The sequence below is a fragment of the Globicephala melas genome, chromosome X (genome assembly GCF_963455315.2).
Source record: "Globicephala melas chromosome X, mGloMel1.2, whole genome shotgun sequence".
NCBI classification, from domain to species: Eukaryota; Metazoa; Chordata; class Mammalia; order Artiodactyla; family Delphinidae; genus Globicephala; species Globicephala melas.
In genome coordinates, this window is record NC_083335.1 from 27,226,580 (window position 1) to 27,248,833 (window position 22,254).

At 49.9% G+C, this 22,254-nt stretch overlaps 1 protein-coding gene across 3 annotated transcripts in view; it reads left to right on the forward strand.

Annotated features, from left to right (window-relative positions):
* Positions 1–1,256: 1,256 nt before the first annotated feature.
* SEPTIN6 (septin 6) overlaps positions 1,257–22,254 on the forward strand; it is a 67,524-nt gene continuing 46,526 nt past the window's right edge. The window contains exons 1-4 of one of the 3 annotated variants that reach the window (XM_060291890.2): positions 7,641–7,706; positions 8,389–8,626; positions 10,290–10,409; positions 15,692–15,806. Coding sequence is in view for 2 of the 3 variants with exons in the window: in XM_060291889.2 (XP_060147872.1) it covers positions 2,026–2,055; positions 15,692–15,806 (145 nt within the window). In the remaining variant the exon portion in view is untranslated. Of the gene's footprint in view, positions 1,479–1,705; positions 2,056–7,640; positions 7,707–8,388; positions 8,627–10,289; positions 10,410–15,691; positions 15,807–22,254 lie in introns of those variants that run through there. The other 2 variants (XM_060291889.2, XM_030849800.2) reach the window with 2 other exon arrangements.

Sequence of the window (22,254 nt, forward strand, 5' to 3'; positions counted from 1 at the left end):
AGCCGCCCCTCTTCTCTGCCACCACCATCTGCCCTGTGGGCCTGCGCTGTCTGTCTACAGAACTCCCCTGTACTGTCCCAGATTGTGCCAGGCCCTTCTCTTTCGGCGCCTCCTAGGTCTCCAGCACAGTTGGCACCTCCAATACTTGGCTCTTCTGTCCCTACAGTCACCTCTTGATTGTGTCTCTTCTTTCTTCTGTATCCCTCCTCCCAATCCAAGTCCTCTGCCCGCTTGTTCAGGAAATGCTTAATTGGGCGCTTGGTGGATGCCAGGCCCCGAACTAGGCACTGGGGGACGCATTTTGCGGAGTCCTTGTTCTCAAGGTTCACACGCACGTAAAGAGCTCCCTGAGACAGTGTGAGCAGCACTGTCCCGGCAGGTGAACACTGCCAGGGGAGCGCTTCATATGGCCACCCCAATTTCTCTGCCTTCCCCCCTCCCCGCGCGCACGGGCCTCTGGGTTGGGTCCCTTCTCCTTCTCTCTCGTTGGTTCCCGTTTTTCTTCTTTCCTCCCTCCTGCCCCCGCCTCAGCCGCTCCGCCTTGGGCCATTTCCCACGCTGCATCCCAGCCCCCTCGCGGGCCCAGCTTTCTCCCATGGATCTGTCTCCCCCCGCGGTCCCGGGTTCCACTCGAGGGTCTGAGTTCCTCTCCGAGACCAGGGCACCTGTCCTCTTAAGGAGTGGAGTGGAGTGGATTGTCCCGCCCGCTCGGGCCTCGGGCACGCCAAACCTGCCAGGGTTCGCCTGTCACTAGAAGCTAACAAGGGGCCACTCCCAGGAGAGGGGGTGCGGGGCGACAGGCCGGAGACGGGGAGAGGTGCCGAGGGCAAGGGAGGGGACCCGCGGTGGCGGTGGGCCGGGAGGAAAAGGAAAGCAGGCGGGCAGAGCCTCTGCCTTCGGAAGGTCTCCTGCACGCCGCGGCCGCCTAGTCTCGGGCTGACCCAAGGTTAAGGGGAAATCAGGGGGCGGGACAGAGTCACCGGAGGCAGCTCCGCGCTCCTCCCCAATATCCCCTTCAGTTGAGCTGGGAGCCTTCAGCCCCAAGCCCCTCCTCTGAGACTCCCCGGCGGTCCAGGCACTACGAGGGAGTGAGTCGTCTGAGCCTCCGTTCACACGCTGAGCGTCTAGGGCTCGGTGGGGAGAGGAGGCGTGGGGTCCGTTTGTATGAAGTACCCAACGGTGGTGAGCTCGGAAATGACAGCCCACAGCACCCGCCGCGTGGAAACCCCAGGGCAGAAGGGACGTCTCGTCTCAGACCGCTGGCCTCGGACTCCGCAGGTCACAGCTCAGCTGCTGGGCCCGCAGTGCGGCTCCCCCCAACCGCCTCCTTTCTAAGCTCCACCGTGGGGCGGCAGGTGCCGCAACTCGCCCCCGCCCCAGCAGCACTCCCGGGCCGGGATGGGGGAGGTGAGCGGAGGTGTGGTGGAGCAGCGAGACTCCAGCGGCGGGCGCTCCCCTCCAAGCACCCAGAGATCTCGGTGAGGAGGAGGAGGGGGTCCAGGGGGCGGGGATGAGGGAGAGGATGACCGCAGGGCTCAGCCGCCGAGTTGTGCGCGGCGGGGGCGAAGGGCGGGGGCTCCCTTCCAGCCTCCGGGGTCTGGGGACTCAGGGATGTAAGGCGAGAGCAGGGGGGTGTGTGACAATTCAGCAGAGGTCGGGACGTACCACGGAGCCCAGTGGCGAGGGGGAGGGCAGAGGACGTGGTCACCGAGGGGAGCCCCCGCCCCCCTTCGCAAAGGCCTACAACTGAGGCTGCAGGGAGAGCCGGAACTAGGCTCGCGGGAGAGGGAAGCGGCGCGTTAAATCCGCCCCCTTCCCGCACCCCACTTCCGAGGGGGTGGGCGATAGAGGAGAGGTTGGAGCCGCGGTGAGGGGGCCCCTCCCTTGCACCTCCCCCCACCGGACTTGGTCGCGCCCGAAGTGTAACACTTTCTCTTTGTCGGAGGAGCTCAACGGTTTCCTGTAGCTCGTGCTGAAGCTCCCGTTGCGGAGGCGCCGGTGGCAGCCCTGGCGGAGGCAGGAGCGATGGCAGCGACCGATATAGCTCGCCAGGCGGTGAGTGCGGGGCGTGGGTGCCAGCGCCGGGGCCGGGGGCCTCGGAAGGGCCTCGGAGACCTGGCCGCCGCCACCTCCACCGCGAGGAGGGCAGTGGGCAGCGTCCAGGAGCCAAGGCGCGGGGTCAGCGACTCAGTCCCCTAGCCTCCCGTCCCCCAGAACCGTGGTGGCTGGCGTGCGGGTGGGGGGCCTGGTCCGGGTTGCGGGCCAGCGACTGAACTTGCATTGCCCAAGAGCTGCAGTCGGCGCCGCCGCCTCCCTGGCTGCAGCTGCGGCCCCGCCGCTGGGGCGTTGCCGAATGAATGGCCGCACTGGCCGCCAAGCCCTCCGGGTCCCGGCACGCTGGCCTCGCTCCCTCCGGCTGCCGGGCCGCGCCCCTGCGCCCCGCAGCCCGCCGGGACCCGGGCCTCCTCAGCCAGAGGGGCTCGGGGCTGGGGTGAGCCTGGGGCAGGAGGCGGCGAGTGGTGAGGGGGGCGGGGAGGTGACTGGCTGGGGTAGGGTTTCTCCATATGCATTACATATGTGACTGCGTCTGTGTGTGTATCACTGTGTGCGTATGAGTGCACGCGCGCGCGCTCCTGCCTCCCCGGGCGGGCGGCGGTGCCCGGCTTGTCTGTGACCCTAGATGAGTCCGCCAGTTTCTTGGAGTGTGCTCGCCTCTCTGGTGCTTGTCCCTGTGTCCGGACGCTTCTCTCGCCGTCTGCTTGTGCTGTGTGCCTCTGGGTCCCATTTGTGCGTTTTGTGGGGTGCAGTCTGCTGGCCTGTAGGTGGTTGGCTGCGTACTTTGGCGTGTTTCTGAGCACCTGACCAGGGTTTTGCGGGCCTCTGGGCAGGGGGATCTGTCTCCGGTGCGTGTTCAGTGTAACTGGCTTGTGTGCCAAAACCTGTGGAGCTGGCTTCTTGTTATGGGGACTAAGGAAAATCAGTGCGACGCTTGCAAAAGCGGTGCCCTCTCTCTCTTTTTGTTGGCAGCCGACTCTGGAAAAAAAAAAATCTTCATTTAACGAACTGAAGTTTTCCAGACTGGGATGTGCAGAGAAATTATACTGAAGTGACCCGGGGCTCCATGTTTGTTTTTTTAGACCAGAAGTTTCGTTGCCAAGGGAGGGGGATGATTCCATTTGAGGGAACAACCTAGCCTTTCTATTCATCCATGGGTATCTGGGATTTTAAGAAGCCCACAATTACCAGCACCCTGAGGTGAGGAAGGAGAGTGAAGTAGAGGAAGGTCAGATCCCATGACACTACACACACACACACACACCCTAAACCTTGTGGCTTACTTATTTAAGGAAATACTCCATGCAATGCAATTTCAGTGCAAAAAAATATACATAGCCTCTAGGTATTTGGTGTAATTGAAACTGATTTGTTTTCAAAATCTGAATCCAGAGTCTGATAGCATTTCCTCTCCAGGAAATGGATACATTTATTCCATCCTCTTGTTCTTGTTTGGAAGGGCAAGGTGATTTCTTTGGAACCTCCCCCACCCCCCTGAAAGACCCCAGCATGGAGCTCCTTATGCAGTCATGATGTGGAAGGACCAGCAGAAGATGGGAGGCAGTGCTCTGTGATAATGGAATTTGAGAGAATTCTCTTCTCCCCAAGATTGGCACTGTAATATGTATTGCTTTAGTGTTTTGAGGGTTCCCAGAGTACCTTTCTGCTCCTCCATTATCTGCATTTTAGAGATGGCATGCCTTAAGTAGAGGACTTAGTCTCCTGGATTACACTTGCTCCATCCTTAGTGACCAAGAAGGACACTAGTGATTTTTCTTGTCAGCTAATTAATTTGCATCGACCTGCCCATACTCTCTCACCAGTCCCCCTAACCTGAATTAAGATTGCAGGGCCGATGTAGCAAAGGGGAACATTCCAGAAGGTTGTGTTTCACCTCCGGCAACCCAGAGATCCCCTTTGTTCTGCAAATGGAGGTGGGGGCGATTTAGGGCCACTTGGTTTGCTTTGGTTGTTTCCAGTTTGCTCTGGCGGGCCTTGCCCTACTGTATGATGAAGAACATAATTGTATGCCAGATTCTGAAGCTGAAAGAGCAGCCCGAGCACTTGAGACCTTGTTATGGTGATAAATGGGTTTCTGGGAAAACTGACGTCACTCTCCATGCCCCCCTCCCCCAGCCAGTGAAGCCCTTGTTTATGTGTCATTTGTCTCTCTGCCTGCCTTTGTGTCTGCAAGAAGTTGTAATTCACCGGGGGAAGATGGAATTAACTCGGGAGGCCTTTGGACCTCTGGCTGCTGATTGTTTCTTCCTGGGAACGAGTATCCAGGATTTGGGAAAAGAAGACTGGAGACTAAACCTAAGTGTGCCTGGCTTAGGAGTTCTTTTTAATGAGCTCTGAGACATGGTGCCCTGCAAGTAGTGCTCTGGTGTGTGTGTGAGGGATGGGCTGTCCTTTCCAGAGTCAGTTGAGGGTCACTGGCTTGTAAGGTAACATCATTAGTGACAAAAACAGACCTTAGAGTTGCTGGATAGGATCCTTATTTGGGCATGCATGCAACTTGGAAGTTCAGCTTTTGTGTACATAATACAATCCCATCCCATCTGAATGAACACCACAAAGATTCTGTAGGACAAAACTGTTTCTTCATCATGTCCACAAGTGTTTATTTGATTAACTGCTAAGTGTCCAGCACTATGGCTGGCTCCGGTCAACTATACCAGAAAAAAGTAGTAGACACAGTTCTTGGCTTTTACGCTTATTGCAGTCTAGTTGGAGAGGCAAATTGTGGACACGGTGAAATAATTAGAGAACTATAGAAGATTCTTGGGATGTTTCCATCCCCAACCCCTGCCTGTGAGGTGGCTTGGGCTGCTGTTAATATATACTCTGAGAGGTTCCATGACTTGTCCAAGGTAACTTGGCAAGGCACGGTGCAGCCAGGTAATGGTCTTTCTCCCTAAAGAAAGAGCTTGCAGGGCCTAACGCTGCCCTAGCTGTGCTGGTCCTGGGGCAACTGTCCCGGGGCAGCTATCCCAAGGCAACCGCCTATAGGTGGCTGCACTCTGGTCTTGCTATCAAATGACACTTAACCTTGATTCCCATTGAAGTGCCCTGCCTCAGCCATCTCCCCACCTCGCACTAAAAGTCATATGGTGCCCCAAGCAGGGAGAGGAAAACCCCAATATCCACCCATACCTCTACTGTGAATATAGCACTGAAGAAAATTTGCATGGCCCCAAATATTAAAAATTCTTGAATCTAGGTCGTGGGTATATGAATGATCATTGTACTATTTTCCAACTTTTCTGTGTGTTTGAGACTTTTCAAAATTAAAAGTTGGAGGGAAATTACAATGTCCGCCCTCCTCCCCACAAATGCACATGGCCCCTGCCCTCAGGGAGTTTACAGTCTAGTAGTGGAGGCAGACACAAATAATTATAATTATCTTTGTGATGTGCTGCAGAGGAGTGCTACTGCCCGCTAGGATAATTCATTACAAGGGGACCTGATCCAGCAGCGGACAGGGGCGGTGGGTGACAGGAAAGGCTTGCTGAGGGTTTTAACTAGGAAAAGGGTAGGTGTGAAGATGGGTGAGATCTCACTTCTGCTCCCAGGCTGGGTACATTTCATTTGTTAATTCACACACTTTTATTTTCATTCATTCCTTCAACATGTGTTTATTGGGCACCGACTCTGCCAGGCCCTGTGCCAGGTGCTGGGGATATAGTGGTGGCCACGGCACACACGACAGCCCTCTCAGAGCTTCCCCGTGAGAGGCCGGTATAAGCCCCATTTCCTCTTCATATCCTAAAACCTGGAAATGTGAGTGTTCGCGGCATTCTTATTACAAAACTGCATTACAGCCGAGCGATTTGTCTGTATAGTATAATGAGATTTTGATCTGCAGTCATGTGCACAGCATTTACTTTGTAGAGTCTCTGCTGTAAATTTTCTATTAATTGCTGGCTTTGTTACCTAGTATGGCCCCTCCCTTTTTGTGCTGTAAGGGAGCGAACCCGTTGCATTAGCCTTAGCAAAACTAATTAGAAAGATAAGTCCCCTGGATAAAGGTATTCCAGAACTAAATAGGACTGATTTCTGGACTTGCATGGGTTTCTGGATTATCGGAGCCTTGGTTTTGTATTATCGTGCGCAATTGAGGAGCGCTTTCAGTTGCATTTATGTTAAAACCACCTTCCAGAAAGAAAGAGACAGAGAAAAGAAAAGAAAGAAAAAGAATACCGTAGATAAGTGTAACATGTCTCTTTCAACGATCTCAAAACGCTTCCATCTGTATGATTTCATTTTCCCCAGCAGCTTCCTGGATGAGTATTACTGTTCTTTTCATTTTATGGGTTCAGGAAGACCAAATGACTTAGTCCGAAGTGTTACTGCTGGTCAGTGGATGAAGCAATGAAACACCTTCCAGATGACACAGATTCGTTGTTTTTTTTTTTCAGATTCGTTTTTATATTAAAAAAACTCTGGCCTTTTCATCATGTTTCCAAGAAATAAAAATCCTGCCATGTCCCCTCTTCCCCCTCTTTTCACTGCGACCCCCCCACCCCCACCTCAGTATACTCATGGAGGTTGAGAAGAGTATACTTGGGTGCTTTGAAGACTCTGATGTTAAAAAAGATTCTCAGCTTAAACCCCAGATAGCACAGTCATGGCTATGTGGGCTTTCTTCCTTCCTTCCTCCCCTCCCTCCCCTCCCCTCCCTCCCCTCCCTCCCTCCCTTCCTTCCCCTTCCTTCCCTCCCCTCCCTCCCTCCCTTCCTTGCCCTCCCTTCCCTCCCCTCCCTCCTCCTCCCTCCCTTCCTTCCTTTCCTTCCTTCCTTCCTTCCTTCCTTCCTTCCCCTCCTCTCCCTCTCCTCCCCTCCCTCCCTCCCTCCCTTCCTTTCCTTCCTTCCTTCCTTCCTTCCTTCCTTCGTCCCTCCCCTCCTCTCCCTCTCCTCCCCTCCCTCCCTCCCTTCCTTTCCTTCCTTCCTTCCTTCCTTCCTTCCTTCGTCCCTCCCCTCCTCTCCCTCTCCTCCCCTCCCTCCCTCCCTCCCTTCCTTCCTTCCCTCCCCTCCCCTCCCTCCCTCCCTCCCTTCCTTTCTTCCTTCCTTTCTTTCTTTCTTTCCCATACTTTAAATAAAAATCTTGGAGCCACCAGCCACGTAATGATGGATTATTTTAAGTAACAACTGGAGGAGGCGCGCAGAATAAATTTGAAACACAGACCCTTCCTCCTCGGTGTGGCAGGAGGAGGCTTCTGCTGCCTGCACAGGGGAAGGACCACATGCTCGGGAGGGGGAGATAACGTTCCCGCTTCTGCAGTGTCTTCTCATTAGAGGCAGCCATCTGCTGAATTATGCAGCACGCTCTCCGCTGGCCCTGCAGTGGGGTCATCCCTTCCACTCACTTAAAGGTGACTGGGCGAAAGATTCACGGGCCTTCTCGGGGACAGGACCCAGGGCTCAGGTTTCTCCTGCCAGGGCCCTCTCGGGAGCAGAGCTCTGCGCTTTCACGGCCCTGATGAGGTGTGAGGTCGTGTTCAGTTTCCTTTCGCAGCAGAGGCCCCCAGCTCTGAGCACTGGCGCTGAGGCAGGAACTGGGTTTTTTCAGATCCCCTTTAAATGAGACCAGATGGAGGCAGAGGCAAATTCAGGCTCCCCAGAGGACAGCTGGGCGTTCATCCAGAGGCCTGTGAGTAAACCTTTTTTTTTTTCTCTTTTTAACAGATTGGAGATAACAATGACCAGAACACCTAGGAAACTCTAAATGGCCTGATTTGAAGGGAATCTGTCAGGCCTTTGTGGGAAAGTTGACCCACCCTGGGCAAGGGTCACCCCTGGCTGAGGTGGAGCTATTTCACCTAGAATCTGGCTGGCTGGGTTCGGTAGCCCTGGGGCTCTTGAGCAGAGGCCAGGCTGAGGCTCAGGCTTGAGTCAGCAGTGAAGGAAATAGGAGCTAGAGGTGGGAGAGAAGATGCAGAAGAGGGGCACCAGCGTCTCCTGGCCTCCACCGCCTCAGTTGCCTTGTGTGGGCCAGAGGCGCCTTGGTGAGCCCACGGGCTTCTGGGTCATTTTCCATGACCCTTCTCCTCCCGACTGGCATCAGCCACAAGCCCAATGTCCCAGAATTCTAGCAGCAGAAAGAAATCTATGCGCCACTTGAGTCAGCTTTTCCATTTGAGAGCGGCGGTCTGCTTGACAGGGCCCTGGGTCCCAGCACCACTCTCTGCCACTAAATCACTCTGTGACTCGGGACAAGTCACTTCCTGCCTCTGAGTCTCTGTTTCCCTTTTTGTCAAATGCGCGGGTTGGATTAGGTGATCCGTAAGGGTGTTTCCAGCTCTGACATGGTACACTTCTTGTGTTTCCTCCAGCCTGATTTCTTTTAGGTCCTTGCCTGCTTCTGCTTCTGCTTCCAAACGAGGTGGCGGAATTTAACTCCACCCCTTCCCTGCTTTGACTCCTTGAGCTGGGTGGGGAGACGGCTGTAGAGAAAGCAAGTCTGTGCTTTTAGCTCAGCAGGGTCTCTGGAACTGGAATAGAAACAAACAACCCTTCGCATATTGTCTGTCCGTCCGTGTAGGTGTATATAGCTATTGACTTCCTATAAAGGTACGTGACAGCTGAATTTTTGTCTGTTGAATCCCCTTTTACATGCACTAGGAGAGCTGGCTATCTAATAGAATCCTGCTGTGAATCCTTCTATAGAATGAAAAGCCACTCTGGAATTGATCCGGTGTATTAAAATCCAGAGTTCCATCTATTGGATTTGCCAAAACTGGGCCTTCTCCCTGTATGGTGAGGATGGTTTCCTTTGTGCTTCGTCAGGATCCCCTAAGCTGCTCCCCCACTGAAAGGTACTGGGGCCCCTAAGGGGTGCTGCTAGCTTTGGCAGGTTTTATTTCTCCTCCGAAAGGCCCCCAGATTTCTCTCTCCCAGTTCAGGGCATCGCTACTACTGTCAGTTTCCTCTCAGCTCAGCTTAATTGGAGCCAGGGAAATCGTGACGTTTGATGTGTTAGGCATACTGGAGTTGTTGTTGTTTTAACCTCTGGGAACTTAGCAGTGTTCTTGTGGTTCTTATGGCTGATAATATGGGATAATAAGTGGCATTCACTCCCTTGGTAACACCGGAGGTAACAGATAGGGCTATCATCCACCTGATTGTTTCAGCAAGACTTTCTGCTGCATGTTTCAGGGTATGTGATTTGACTTTGACTTCTGGTTCACATGAATCTTTATAAGAATAAGGCATACTGTATAATAATGTTATATTGCATATAAATATGTTATAATAAGAATAATAATAAGGTTTTATTGTGTTATTGGGAAAATAAATGTTTTATATACAATAAAACTGCCAGAAAGCTGAATACTTCACCAAATTTTCTGGTTATCTGTACATAAAGCAACTTTTTGGCTGTAACTAAAGATTTTGCTAAAATATCTGAGGCCACTTTCCTGCCTAGGAAAGTATCATCATAGAATCTTAAAAAAATAATATTTTAATTCTGATTATAAAAGTAAAATATGGGGCTTCCCTGGTGGCACAGTGGTTGAGAGTCCGCCTGCCGATGCAGGGGACACGGGTTCGTGCCCCGGTCCGGGAAGATCCCACATGCCGCGGAGCGGCTGGGCCCGTGAGCCATGGCCGCTAAGCCTGCGCGTCCGGAGCCTGTGCTCCGCAATGGGAGAGGCCACAATAGTGAGAGGCCCGCGTACCACAAAAAAAAAAAAAAAAAAAGGTAAAATATGCCTACTGTAGAAAATTTGGAACAGAAAAGCAGCAGCTCCTACAGCCCCTCCAAGCCAAAAGCAACCATTCTCACCATTTTGGTATATATTCTTCCAAGTTTTTAAAAATGCATGCATACTTTTTTTCCTCATGATTGGGATGATCTTGTATACACAGTTTTTTATCTAACAGTATTTGGTGATCATTTTCCTATGCCATTAAATATTCTTAGAATATGTTTTTATCAGCTGTTTAATATTCCATCATGCATCATTGAACTATTCATTGAGTTTGAGCGTCCTGAAGATTTGCAGGGTCTCTCAGAGATTGATAGTCAGAGCTGGGGAGGGAGATAGAGGAAGGGAAGGTGTGAGAGATCGGACCCACCAGTAAGTGACACATGGGGCTGCCGGAGATAATCCTATTTCAGTGTTTCTGTCCTTTCCTAGCATCTTTGTGCCAAGGCCAGAGGAGAAAGTTAAGGACAAGCCCGGTCTTTGGCCATGAGTTCCAAACTTTTTGTTTTGATCTTGTCCTTCAGAATGACAGCTACTAACTTGGCCACCCCGGTTTTAAACGGAGGCCAGAAATTCTCCGTCGACACAGATGCGCCCTCGGTTTCCGGAGGCTTCCTACATGGCTTGCGTCCTGTGCCACAAAGGTTGGAAGGGGGGAGGGGGGCAGGGGTTGCCCACTTGGGTGCTTATGGGACCCTTTATTTTCTGAATCACAGCAAGGGGAAAACGATGCACAGCTGGAACTGCCCTCACTCGTACTTCATAACACGAACCTTCGACTATTCAATTAAAACGCGCAATCGGTGTGTCCTCGGGGGAGGAGGCGGAAGAGAAAGCGTTGTTTCTGCCTGTGATATGAAATGTGGTATATAACGTATTTCAAGACCGCAGGTGACTGCAGATGAGGAGAAAACAGGAAACGTAATTGGGGAGGGGAGTGGGGCCTCTCCCAGTTCTCAGGAGCACGCTTTCATTTTTGCCTGCCTTTTAGCTCCTCTCAGACGCTGCAGCCTAATTACCCCTGCTGCAAAGCTGAACCAGAACTCGCTTGTCGTGTATTAAAAATGGTTTTTAAATTACACAGGTAATGTGTGAATACATTCATGCTGTAAAAGAATCAAACAATGCAGAAGCACACTGACTACCCCCCGAGGAAGCCCCTAGTTCCAGTCCCCTCCTCTGAGGTACCCTGAGTTCTAGGTGTGGTGGGTGCCTTTTTAGTCCCCTTTCTCTCACATACATTTAAGTGCAAATACACGCAGAGGTTTTTTTTGCATATATGGCCTCATACTGTGCTTATTGTTCTGCAGTTTCTTTTTTTCTATATTATAATATGTCTTGGAGATATTCCGATCAGTACTGCATTCTTTTTTTAAATTACTAAACCTACTGCATTCTTTTTTTAAATTATTATTGGAGTATAGTTGATTTATAATGTTGCGTTAGATTCAGGTGTACAGCGAATGAATCAGTTATACATACACTTATATCCACTCTCTTTTAGATTCTTTTCCTATATAGGCCATTACAGAGTATTGAGTAGAGTTCCCTGTGCTATACAGCAGGGCTTTATTAGTTAACTATTTTATATATAGTAGTGTGTATATGTCCATCCCAGTCTCCCAATATATCCCTCCCCGCCCTTACCCCCTGGTAACCATTAGTTTGTTTTCTACCTCTGTGACTCTGTTTCTAGATCTACTGCATTCTTCTTAATGGCTGAGGAATATTCCAGAATATGCACGTACCATAATTTAGTTAACTGGTTTTTCTGTCACAACATATGAAACACCCGAACGAACTTTTTGGCCAACCTAATATTTTTTCCCATTGTCGGACATTTAGGGTTTTTTTTCTAGGTTTTCAGTATTATAAATAATTCTGTAATGAGTTTCCTTGTACTGTACGTGGACCTTTGTACAGGCATGTGAGTCTCTGTAGAGCAGATCCCGAGGGGAGGTTGCAGGTCACGGGAGGTGGACCATTTAACATTTTGGTGGCTGTGACCTTTCTAGCCTCTCAGTTCAAAGCGTCAAACGTGGCACCACCTGCTACTCAAGATGATAACTTAAGGTTTTAGTGTCAGACGTCCTGGGCCAAGTTGCCAGTTCCATCTCCTTTTGTGCACTTTGTAATCCAGGGAACATTCAATTGACTGCAATCAAAGCAGTCAGGACCTCAATTAATCAGGCCACGTTAAGGAGAAAGAGGAAAGAGATAAGCTATCGGAGGTTTAGAGAGGGAAGAGGGAAGAAACTTCCAGGGGCTGTCCAGGGGTCAGTGTCCATTCAGCCCAGTGTCCTGTCGTTTTCACCATTACGTATTTACCTCTGAACAATGAGGACTGATGTTCATAACGGTGACCTTGACATCTTCTAAGATTCATCAAAGCAGAAGTGAATGGTGCTCGCTAGGCAGGATTTCCTAAAGCAGGAACTGCATATACAAATTCATTTTCGAAGCTTTCTCAACTACAAGGATTGAGACATACAGTTTGCTGCTTAAATCTTGATTAGCAAGAAAGACGCATTACCCAGATTCCATGTTCCCTAGTCCCCAAACCTTCCAGTTAACTTAGGTGTATTGGACACCGGGTAAAAAGATACAGAAGAAAAAAGGATTCTAAAAGTTACCAGTGGACTTTACCAAATCCAGACCAATGGTCGTTTCTCTGTAATTCTTCCTGACTTCAATCTTGGCCTCTGGTGATAGAAAACTATTGGGTCATCTCTTACTTTTCTGATCATCCCCCCACCCCTTGGAAGAATTCTCTTCATCTTCCCATTCCTTACTTGTGGGCATTGCTTATATTCAGTCCTTAATTCTTTTCTCCCTGTACTGTCTCTTGAAGAACACATCCAGTTTCATACCTCTCACTGCTAAATTTATATCTCAGTCCTGAATTCTCCCTGAGCCTACAATCCCATATTGCTAAGTACTTAGTGGGTAGATGTGTCACCATAAAATCAAAACTATCTTGTTTTCTTTAGTATAGAAAATGCTTTTACAAATCCAGAAGAGAAAGACAAGCACCCATTTTAAGAAAATGGACAAAGACGTGAATAGTTAACCCGCATATACATAGACACAACACACATATGTAGTTGAACAATAAAAAAAGTTCACTCTCACCAATAAAATGCAAATGAAGTTACATGATGCCATTTTGCAGTGATTCAATTCACAATGGTTAAAAAGCCTCAAACTCAGTGCTGGTCTAAGTATGTGTAAACAGACACTCTCGCATACTGGCGTTAGAAATAGACATTTGTAATATTCTCTGTTGAACGATTTCTCAGTGTGTACCAAAGTCTTTTCAATGTGTGTGGCCTTGCACCCAGCAGGCTTTAATTCTAGGAATTTAGCTTAAGGAAATAATCAGAGACTATGCAAACCTGTAAGAACAAGAATTATTACTTATAATGTTGAAAACTTGGAAACACGCTAAATGTCTAGTAGTGGAAGACATTTCACTGGTTGAGAAAATGTGGTAAATTCCCACAATGGAATCCTATGTGGCCAAAAAAGTAATGTTTTAGAAGTATACTTAATTACTCAAGAGAACATCCATACTATATTAAGTGTCCGGTTATTAAGCCAGGTGATGAAAAGGAATATACAGGATTATCCCTATTTTGTAAACAACAAAAAAAGAAAAAAGTATTATATATAGACTGTAGGGAAATACATGTAAATACTAATAGTGACTGTCTCTGGAGAGTGATATTATGGGTGATTTTTATTTTCTTCTTTATAATTTTCCATATGTTCTAAAATTTCTACAGCGGACATGGATTACTCTTATAAAAAACCTGATAAGTGTAATTTTAAAATAATGGCTATTTAAAACTAGAATCTTCGACTTTTCCGCTAATGCACCCTCTCCTGGCTTCCCTCTTTCTGCCCTTGGTGCCATCGATCCAATCTCCCAGGCGCAGGACCTTGCAGCCTTACAGCTTTGATTGCTCCCGCACTCTCTGCCCAGTCATTCACCGAGTCTCATCCTTTCTTTAGGACGGCTCTCAAATTTGTTCCTCCCTCCTGAGTCCCAAGTCAGATCAGTTCACTTCAAGCAGCATTTATCGTCACAGTGCCTGGCTGTCACTCTGCCAGTTCAGCGTTATTGGAGTTCTCTCCTAATATGTCTTCCTGCCCCTTCTCCCGCTCTCCTCCCATCCATCAAGCGCCCTGCAGCTGGAATGATCTTTTGAAAAGACTACTTGTGTCATGGCCCTTCCTGCTCAAAACACTCAAAATGCCCCTTTTAAACCCCATTGCCTAGGGAATAAAGGCCATACTCTTTCTTCTGCTATTTAGGGCTCTCACAGCACTGGGCTAGGTGGGAGATAACTGTGGGCACGTGGGAGGTGCTTGGGTGAGACTTGACAATGAAATAAATCTTTAAGAATAAGATGTGGAGTTCTCCCCGCTGCCCTTCACTGTCTTCAGTTTGAAAATTCCCTTTCCTCATCTTTTGGCACTTGGACCAGACGCCCTGGAGCACTTGAAGTTTCATGGTGCTGAATTTGGACACAGGAAGAGGCAGCCGGGGGTGATGATATATGGCTCAGGAAACCTCAACTCTGAGTCCCTCCCAATTTCCGATGCCTGCTGAGTAGGAGACTCCATCGAGAAAGCATATTGGCTCTTAGGTTTCTGTCTCCCCTGCAGTCTTGAGGACCAAGAATGAACAGTGGGAAACTTACATCTTTTTTTTAAAAAAAATAATTAGTTAATTAATTTTTGGCTGTGTTGGGTCTTTGTTGCTGCACGCGGGCTTTCTCTAGTTGCGGTGAGCGGGGGCTACTCTTCCTTGCGGTGCGCGGGCTTCTCATTGCGGTGGCTTCTCGTTGCGGAGCATGGGCTCTAGGTGCGCGGGCTTCAGTAGTTGTGGCATGCAGGCTCAATAGTTGTGGCTCTCAGGCTCTAGAGTGCAGGCTCAGTAGTTGTGGCACACGGGCTTAGCTGCTCCGTGGCATGTGGGATCTTCCCAGACCAGGGATCGAACCCGTGTCCCCTGCATTGGCAGGCGGATTCTTAACCACTGCGCCACCAGGGAAGCCCCTTACATCTTTTTTTGATTGCTTTGATAAAAAGATGGCGAAAAGGGTGAGGGAAAGCAAAAGGGGGTGAATGTAGCCCTGAGTGATGCAGGCCACTCATAAAACCCAGCTGTCTTCAGGTACCCCTCTGGGGCCCAGAATATACCACCCAGGACTGAATGATGGCATATGGTTGTCTGTTGAGACTACTCCACTGGAGGGTGTGGGGTGAGATATGTGAGGGTAGCAGTCTTGCCAGATGGCAGTCACGGGCATGAGGGATCTTTAGTTGTGGCATGTGTGTGGGATCTAGTTCCCTGACAAGGGATCAAACCTGGGCCCCCTGCATTGGGAGCGAGGAGTCTTACCCACTGGACCACCAGGGAAGTCCCAAGAAGAGAAATTGCTTTTTGAAGTCCCTTTGTCGTATTTACTGAACACTTATACATATTCCAGGCATTGTACTAAGCTCGTTACATGTGTTGGCATATTTGAGTCTCCCAATCATCTGTAAGGTAATATTATGTCATTTGACAGATGTGAAAGGAAACTGAGTCTCTGTGAGGAGAATTAACCCAAGGCTGGGAACCTTCTCATTCCCTGACCTCCCCCCCCGCCCTCCCACCCCTTACAAGCCGCCTCTGTAGTTTGCTGTGTCTGGAACTATGTGACGTTCATTATGGAGCCTCAAGGATGGCTGTACCCAAGAATCCATGATTTCTAAGCGAATGGGTCATTTTGCTTTGGATCAGGGACTAGCTAAGGGGAGATGGGCCCCAGTGGGTGTTAATTCCTAGCACAGAGAGCATTTGGATGGGGAAGTGAGACCCAGGTTGCTTTTAAGCACATTTTCATTTTCTCTCCTCCCTCCCCTTCCAAATTAGGGTGAAGGTTGCCGAACTGTCCCCCTGGCTGGACATGTGGGGTTCGACAGCTTGCCCGACCAGCTGGTGAATCAGTCAGTCAGCCAGGGCTTCTGCTTCAACATCCTGTGCGTGGGTGAGTATTTCCATAGCAGGAAATTCTATTACAGAATATGGATCCTTAATGGCTGGGTGTGGCTCTGCAGGTCATTAGGTTCAATAGTGTGTCATTCTGATCTATTTGCAGGAATTTTTCTGCCCCTCTTCTTCTTTTGTCCCTCTGCTTGTTTTGGTGAGCAGCTGGCTGTAGTTACATTTTTCCCTGCCCAGACCAGAATGCGGGGCCATACCTTGGGGGGAGCTGAGCTGCGTGACACCCAGTGGAAATTCTGTAAGGGAGCTGGCTGGCTCAGCTACTCTTATCAGGTTTGTTCTGACTGCAGAAAATAGGAGCCAGGGCAGAATTGGGAGGGAGGTAATGGCTGTGGAAAGATGCCTGCTTACCAGCTGTGGGCAGTGGGTTGGGTCTGTCTGTTTCCTCTGCAGCCCTGCTGTGCTTGGTACAGTTTGAGCTCTGTGCAGGCACCACACAGCTGTGTGCCAAGTTCTTTTTATTCCCTTTAAGTGTATCTGTGCCTGGACCTTTAGTCTCAAGTGTGGGAACCATGTCTTAGTCACCTCTACTGTGCTAATTACAGCACAAAGAGAGTTCAATAATGTATGTGAAATGAACGCATGAATTATCCCCGCAGGAACCACTCACTACATTTCTCAAACACTTTCCCATGTTAACAGTTTGGGTCCTTACTAGGACTCTGGGAAGTGAACAGACCAAGTGGCATTCATATCCTCATGGAACAGACGGAGACCAAGAAACTCGGGCGGGGGGGATAAGGGACTTAGCTGAGGCAACACAGAATAAGTGGCAGAGCCATGACAGGGACCCAGGTCTGCCTGACCCTTTGTCCCTCCCACTGCTTTGGTAACCGCTGCCAGAGACATCTCTTGAGAATGCAGAGGCACTTTGGAAACTGTCAAGCACTAGTCAAGCAAGTCTCAGGAACAGCGGTTCCTTGACATTCTTTGAGAATCTCTCCTTAGACCTTAAATAATCCCAAATTTGCAAACACGATCACAGTGTAAAATTTTCACTACACAGTGCAGTAAGGCGTACCTGCATATTTTTAGTGACATACCTCCAAACCTTAATGATTCTATAAATACCATAATAATGGCAGTTTTCATGCCCGGTCGGAACACTCAAAACACTTTTGCTAATTGCCTTTTCCTGTTTTTGTACAGAGCATACGGGGAATTCATTCATACTGAGGGTGTGAACCACTACTGAATTGGATATTCTACTCTCTAATGTAGTCTAAAGTTCTGTTTTGTAACTAAGGTCATTCATTTCCTTGGACTCTGTTTTTTCTTCTCCCTCCCTGGCACTCCTCAGATCATTTTCTGTCGGAGAATTAGCTACACACTCGAGGACAAGTAGAGAAAACAAAGCCACTTCTAAGTATGGTTGACAGGCAGTCAGCTAGGCTCACTCACTAGTGAAATGACTCACTCTCACGCACCAGCTTTGGAACCTATGAGATGAAAATATGTGCTTCACGGATTTACATATCGTGGGCCTGAGAGTCCAGATCTAGGCTGTTAATTCTTCAGATGCCAAAAGTCTACCCATGGTTACGATGAGGTGCTATTAGGAGAGGGATACAAAATAAACAGCAGTCATGGTGATCGACATCAAGATCAAATACCATCACGTCCAGTATTAGCACTGCCAGATCTCTCCCATCTTTGGCTGATGGCCAACTTATTTCACATAACATTTGATTACTGAAAAACTTCCACACGAACATACTGGAGTCCCTTGGCATTCCTCCCAGAGCTCCGGGTGACCTGCATTGAAGCTGAGGGGATGAGAAGTGAAGTGACAGGCCCACCCCCATCAGCCTCTCAAACCAAGTGCAATTGGGTGGGCTAGTAAAGCTTTAGGAGGGAGGCCGCATAGGTCAGGATGGCTCTCTGAGGGCGGCAGCGTAGGGTAGTTGGACATGTGGTCCACAGGCTCCCCTAGGGCCCGGAGGAAGAGGCAGCCAAGCTCAAGGCAAAGTGAGTGGGAGAAATATTTCTTTATTTCTTTATTATTTATTTTTATTTTTGGCTGCGTTGAGTCTCCGTTGCTGCGCGCGGACTTTCTCTAGTTGCCGCGAGTGGGAGCTACTCTTCATCGCGGTGTGCAGGCTTCTCGTTGCGGTGGCGTCTCTTGTTGTGGAGCACGGGCTCTAGGCATGCAGGCTTCAGTAGTTGCGGCTCGCAGGCTCAGTAGCTGTGGCTCGCGGGCTCAGTAGCTGTGGCGCACGGGCTTAGTTGCTCTGCGGCATGTGGGATCTTCCCGGACCAGGGGTGGAACCCGTGTCCCCTGCATTGGCAGGCGGATTCTTAACCACCGCACCACCAGGGAAGTCCCAAGTGGGAGAAATAGTAAACCCCTACCCACCCAGGCATCGTACATATGCAGCTGCTTCACTGTGCACCTGCGGGCATGGAGTCGCTCAACTGCCCAGGACAGACCCTCCAAGAGGGGAAGGGTAGAAAGGAGACCCTCACACCCAAGGAGTCACCTCCTCTTTCTCTCTCTACTTATGAAGTTTCAGGAAACGGCTGCTCTAATAGCTCCCCTCTTAGCCGTGCAGGTGCACCCCTTGGATGCACCCGCCCAGGCTGGTTAACTGCACTCCCCATCCCTGATCCAGAAAAGCCTGCAACTCATGCATCCCCCGCTCTGGCTGGGCTCAGAAGCCTGTCATTGCTCTGAACCCACAATTTGGGCCAAAGTCACAGGTGGCTTACGGTGGCTCTAAGGCTGCAATCTCAGCCCAGCCGTGGGACAGGGTAGCGTCACCGACGTGGCGAAGGATCCATAGCTTGGCTGCTGAAGGTGGTCGTTTCTCTCGCAGGACCTTCAGCGACCATACTTTCATGCCTACTGCCTGTGCATAACCGTCAGCTTTACTCCCTTAATGACGATTATAAAACGGTTCTGTTTGGGCATAGAATATGTTTCCCCAAAGGATTTTCTTTTCTTTTCCGATAGGGCATTTTAGGTGTAAAATTATGGTAACACTGGCTTTGGTTATTAACAGAGATGTAGAATATTTTTATCACCGTATTGTTTATTGTGGTGCATAAGTGCGCATGTGCATGCTGGCATGGAGAGGGAGAATTTTTATGAATCAAGAACGTAATTTATACATAAGGGCACTGATGATGACACCTACGATCATTATTTTTAGAGGGCCAGGCACATGGGTGTGAGCACATTATGGCTCCTCTCCAACAGACGCTATGGTTGACAGTAATTACCGAGTGGGCTGAGGTCCCCCTCCTGTTCTAAACAGTCTACTAGCCCACTCCCAGTCTACTAGCTTAGCTTTGGAAATCACTCGGATCCCAGGATTCTAGATATAGCACAGGAGGCGTTGGAGGAACGACTAGAGTCAGCAGTGCAAACGTTCTGCTGGGAAAGAGCCCCAAAGAGACTCAGCCCGCGGAATGTGCCAGCAACAGAGAATGCCTGACGAGCGCGAAGGGTCATAAGGCTAATATTTACTTTGAAACTGCTCAGGATTCCAGGCTCAACTAGGCTCTGTTGAACTTGGAAAAACAAAACATACAAGAGAAGCAGGACTGAGGCTCAGTGCAGGAGGAGGGGAAGGGCAGCTAGCATTCTCTCAGGGTTAGGGAGCGATGGTTTCATCTCTCCATCTCTGGGAGAGGCAGCCGTCCACCTGTCTGAGACAGGCTGCCAGCGGTGGTGTGCTGGTCAGCGTCAAACCACCCACTCTCAGGAGAAAAGTTGCCGTGGTTTGTAGCATTTACCAATTTTTGTGCTGTCATTATTCCCACCATAGCTGGTTTTAAGCTGCCAACATGACATCACTGCACATGGGCTTGGGAAGAACTGCAGGAAGCCGGGCGAGCCGGCTCCAGCACACCCCTGTTTGCCAGGTCTCTGCAAGATCAGGAAGAAGTAGAGGGCAAGGTCACAGAGCCAGGCAGGACCTCGTCCCCATCCATAGGCTCCCTTGGCCAACAGGAGTTCCTGGAGAGTTCCCTTTTGGACACCTTCCGGTTGAACTCAGAGACGTTTCTCTTGGTTTATTCCAACATTCGGAGCCGGAAGAGACTAGCTCCTGATCATTGCTGTATCCCTGGCTCCTAAACCTGTGCCTGGCTCCTATTAAAGGTTCTAAATATTTGTCGAATGACTGAATGAAACAACATATCACACCTATGGGACGCACTAGAACATGCATGGGCTCCAGTGTCAGACTGCCTGCGGTCAAATGCTGGCATTGCCACATACTACTTTTGTGACCCTGGGCCAGTTTCTTCCTCCACATTTTATAGATGAGGAACGTGACGTGCAGAGAGACTGAAGAGCAGGGGCACATTCACACAGCTAGGAAGTGGCTCGGTTAATCCATCTGTAAATTAAGGACAAATAGTAGTATTATCTAATACACAGTCTTACTTTAGGGAATAAATAAGGGAATATATGTAAGGTATTTACAGTGGTGCCCACGTAGTAAGTGCTCCAGGAGCAATAGCTGTTATTATTACTACTCAAACCTGCTCATTTTATGGAAAAAGAGACTGGAGTCCAGAGAAGGGGAAGGGCTAGGCTTAGGTCAACCTGCCTGGGACTCTGCATTTCATCACTTGCAAGGACTTAATTGCACAAGGTACCAGAGGATGCAAATGTTAACAGCAGATGAGGAAAAGGGCTTAAGCTTTTCTTTGTCACAGTGGTTTTGAACTCCCGGTAGAGAGGTCAACATCAGACTAGCCCAGGGAGTATAGCTTGAAAAAGCAGATTTCATATTGCATGTTTTAAATTGAATTCTTTTTTAAAAAGCTGGTGTTTCCGGGATCCTATCTACATTAAGTCAAGTGAGAGGAAATCCTCTGGGCTGGTGGAGATGACTTAAAAAGGGTTAAGAAACCCCGCTGTACACTCTGAGGAGGGAGGAGGAGAGAGAAATTGACCCCTCGGGACTGTTCAGGTTTCCTGCTGGAATCTAATTGCCAAGTCCCTACCTTCCTGCAGGGGTGTGGAATCTGCTGACCTGATCTGAGTTGAGCTGAGAGTGGCTCCCCTCCCCCGCTCAGTACCGGGCCCAGGACAACATCCCAGGCTCAGGCTGGGTCTGTGGCAGCCATCCAGAGAGAGAGAACTCCCACCCCTCCCCGCCCCCAGGCTCCACATTGATGGAAAACTGGAACCGGACAAGCACACTTGATTTTCTGCCCTCTTCTCATGCTGCATTTATCACAATTCCCTAGACACCCGCCGGGTCTTTTCTTCCAGACACTCATCATTGAGCATCTAATTTCCACAGCCCTTTTGCACTGGCAGGCGTCCGGGTGGTCATTTTCTCCGTTGCCCTGCCCTGCCCGGCCCACCCGGCCTGCCTTTCTACAGCTGCGCAAACAGGGCGGGCCCTTGCCTCTGTGGTACTGCTCCTGAGGCCTCTGTGTGAGCCTCTTGCTAGGCGCTCCGGGGAGTACCAGAAGTTGCCCATTCCCTGCCCTCTGGGAAGTCTTAGGATCAGGGAGTCAGGGAGCCAGCTCTGGGTGCTGGGGAGTCAGGGCCCGCCACGATCTAGGAGCTGCGGGGCGTTCAGCAAAGAGCTCACAGAACGGGAGAGAGGGTCTGAAAGTGGGGATGTACATGGACACTGTATTAGGCACGGACAAAGACCGGCGAAAATGTAGCTTAAGCTTCAGCGCCCAGAGGGAAGGCGAGTTAGGGAGAGGCAGCCACCCTGTGTTCCCGTTTCAGAGGTGCCGGCCCCTTTGCAGTGGAGCGGCACCGCACCTTGGGCGGGGAGGGGGGCGATTTCTTCCGTTGCTTAGCCAAGTCTGCCACTTCCCATGGCAGCCAAGTCTGCCACTTCCCACCTCACCAAGTTTTTCTGGGGACCCAAATACTTCCTGTTCCTTTAGGGAGGGAGAAAAGGGCCTCTTCTGGGAGAGTCTTTGCTGCTAGTAGGTATAACAGGCCCTGGCTGGAAGCAGGATCTGTGTGAGGAACCATTTCCCTGCACCCTGGCAATCAACCACATTAGTCAGACCTGGCTATGAAATCGGGCTGGGGAGCCGGGTAGCCAGGCTGAGTTGAATGTTCTCCTTGTTTTCTCTCTCTCTCACACTGATCCCTCCACATACAGAAAGCTCTCAGCATAGACAGCTATTTTTAAAAGCACCTCCTGTATTCATAGCTCATTATTCCGGATAAAAGAGGTTTGCAAGATGCAAAGCTAGACACACCCAGAGGTGGGAGGGGAGATGGACCATTTACGGTTATGGGTTGTGCAGCTCGAACCCTAGCCCTGGACTGCCCTGCAGATATGTGCTGTCGGCCACAAGAGGGGACCTTCCAGGCCAGGATTTGCCCAGGGCAAACCCACTCCCCCCATTCCCAACTGGGAAGGTGTGTCAATTCCCACATCTAAAGGGTTGTGAGCAGGGAAAGGGAGAAGAGGGGTGATGGTAGCGGAACAGCAGGG